This window comes from Antrostomus carolinensis, unplaced genomic scaffold, assembly GCF_000700745.2.
Source record: "Antrostomus carolinensis isolate BGI_N321 unplaced genomic scaffold, ASM70074v2 scaffold17294, whole genome shotgun sequence".
In the NCBI taxonomy this organism is placed as follows: domain Eukaryota; kingdom Metazoa; phylum Chordata; class Aves; order Caprimulgiformes; family Caprimulgidae; genus Antrostomus; species Antrostomus carolinensis.
In genome coordinates, this window is record NW_010310370.1 from 3592 (window position 1) to 5000 (window position 1409).

The following is a 1409-nucleotide window of genomic DNA, read 5'->3' on the forward strand; positions in this document are numbered from 1 at the left end:
AAATACTTCATCCCAAAGTAAGAATTTTCATATTAAAAACCACTGGAAACCACAAAGTTCCGACTTTTTCTGGTGCTCTTGTAAATTGAAATCAAATGTATTTAAAAGAATTGGCACAAATAAATCATTCCCAGGCTTGTAAGCTTGTATCCCCAGTTTTGAGTCTGAAAGACTTTTTTGAGCCAGATTGTGAATAAAGTTGGATAAAGTTATTTGGATCCAACAACAGCTACTTGAACCGGTGCCTAAAACTTCAACTGAACCTTTAGGGAAGTTCAAGAAGTTTGGATAGATAGACTGAAAAATATTTTGCATCACTGAATACTTCTTAACCTCTTTTTTCTGGCTGGAATGGAGTAGGAAATACCGTTGTTAATCTATTTCTGGCCAAGATGAAAACAGGAAGTAACAAGCATCTTGTGAGAAAGCTTGATCTCAGGAGACATCGGGACATTTTTAAGACCCCAGAGGCTCGGATAGACACCAGAGCTTCTGGGTGCCCATACGAAGAGGTATTTTGAGGTCCAGTTACCACCAGTTAACCTCTCCTGCAAGACGCATCCTATTTTTCAACATTGTCACGTGCAGGCTTTGCCCTGCTTATACAGCATTAAGGGATTGGAATTTTTGTCCCAAAAGGAGTAAGGAAACCGTACACTTACCAGTGTAGACAAATCGGCCGGGAGCACCTTTGCAGAACTGTTTGGATTTGTAGGAGAGAGTTACTTCAACAACTCCTGGAATGTGCCGTGGTGGTGTTTGAACTCTGATGGCGTGGGGTGTTATCAGCTATAAAAATCGTACAGAAAACATACCTTAAATCAAGATGGCAGTGATAAGACTGATGCCAGCCTGTTTACATAATTACAAAAACGACTTTCGATCGCGCTCGTGGTCTCAACCTTCTCCCTTCTTGCTGTCACGTTGGAAGATAGGGGTTCTACAGAGGGGGTTTTTTTAAGAAAAAGCTCTGTAAATGATCCTTGGGTTTCTTTTGCAGGAAAGGCCACAGGGCATCATTCATATGAAAATTGCCTCCATATGTCTCCTTACGGCTACTTCTAGTAATTTTAACACTAATTGTCCAATTGTACTGGGAGACCTCCTACAGCAAGTCTTCCACTAGAGGGCCATGACGTGCCTCAAGTACGTCTCTCTCCATGTAGTCAATTGTCGCATGCGAATTCATGGTTAAAAAGGCACTGTGAAACAAAATCTCATGATACCTCATGTCAATAGCCTATTGACAGCTTGTTAAAATCATTCATGGAAAAATGTTACAGTTCAAAGCCCACCAATTTAGATAGCTTACCTCGCTCCAGACCAACATAGTTCCAAATACGACTTGTAAGCCATCAAAGAAGTTGTCTCCGATTATGATGACAGTAGCCCCACCAGTAGTCCAGCCT

General features: G+C 41.2%; 1 protein-coding gene across 1 annotated transcript in view; it reads right to left on the reverse strand.

Annotated features, from left to right (window-relative positions):
• Positions 1–662: 662 nt before the first annotated feature.
• The window catches only part of LOC104523732 (transcription factor COE3), a gene marked incomplete at both ends in the record, with an annotated part of 85636 nt that continues 84889 nt past the window's right edge, over positions 663–1409 (reverse strand). The window contains 2 exons of the mRNA XM_010166414.2: positions 663–789; positions 1313–1409. The exon at positions 1313–1409 is cut by the window's right edge and continues 34 nt beyond it. Of these exons, the coding sequence (XP_010164716.2) occupies positions 663–789; positions 1313–1409 (224 nt within the window). The remainder of the gene's footprint in view (positions 790–1312) is intronic.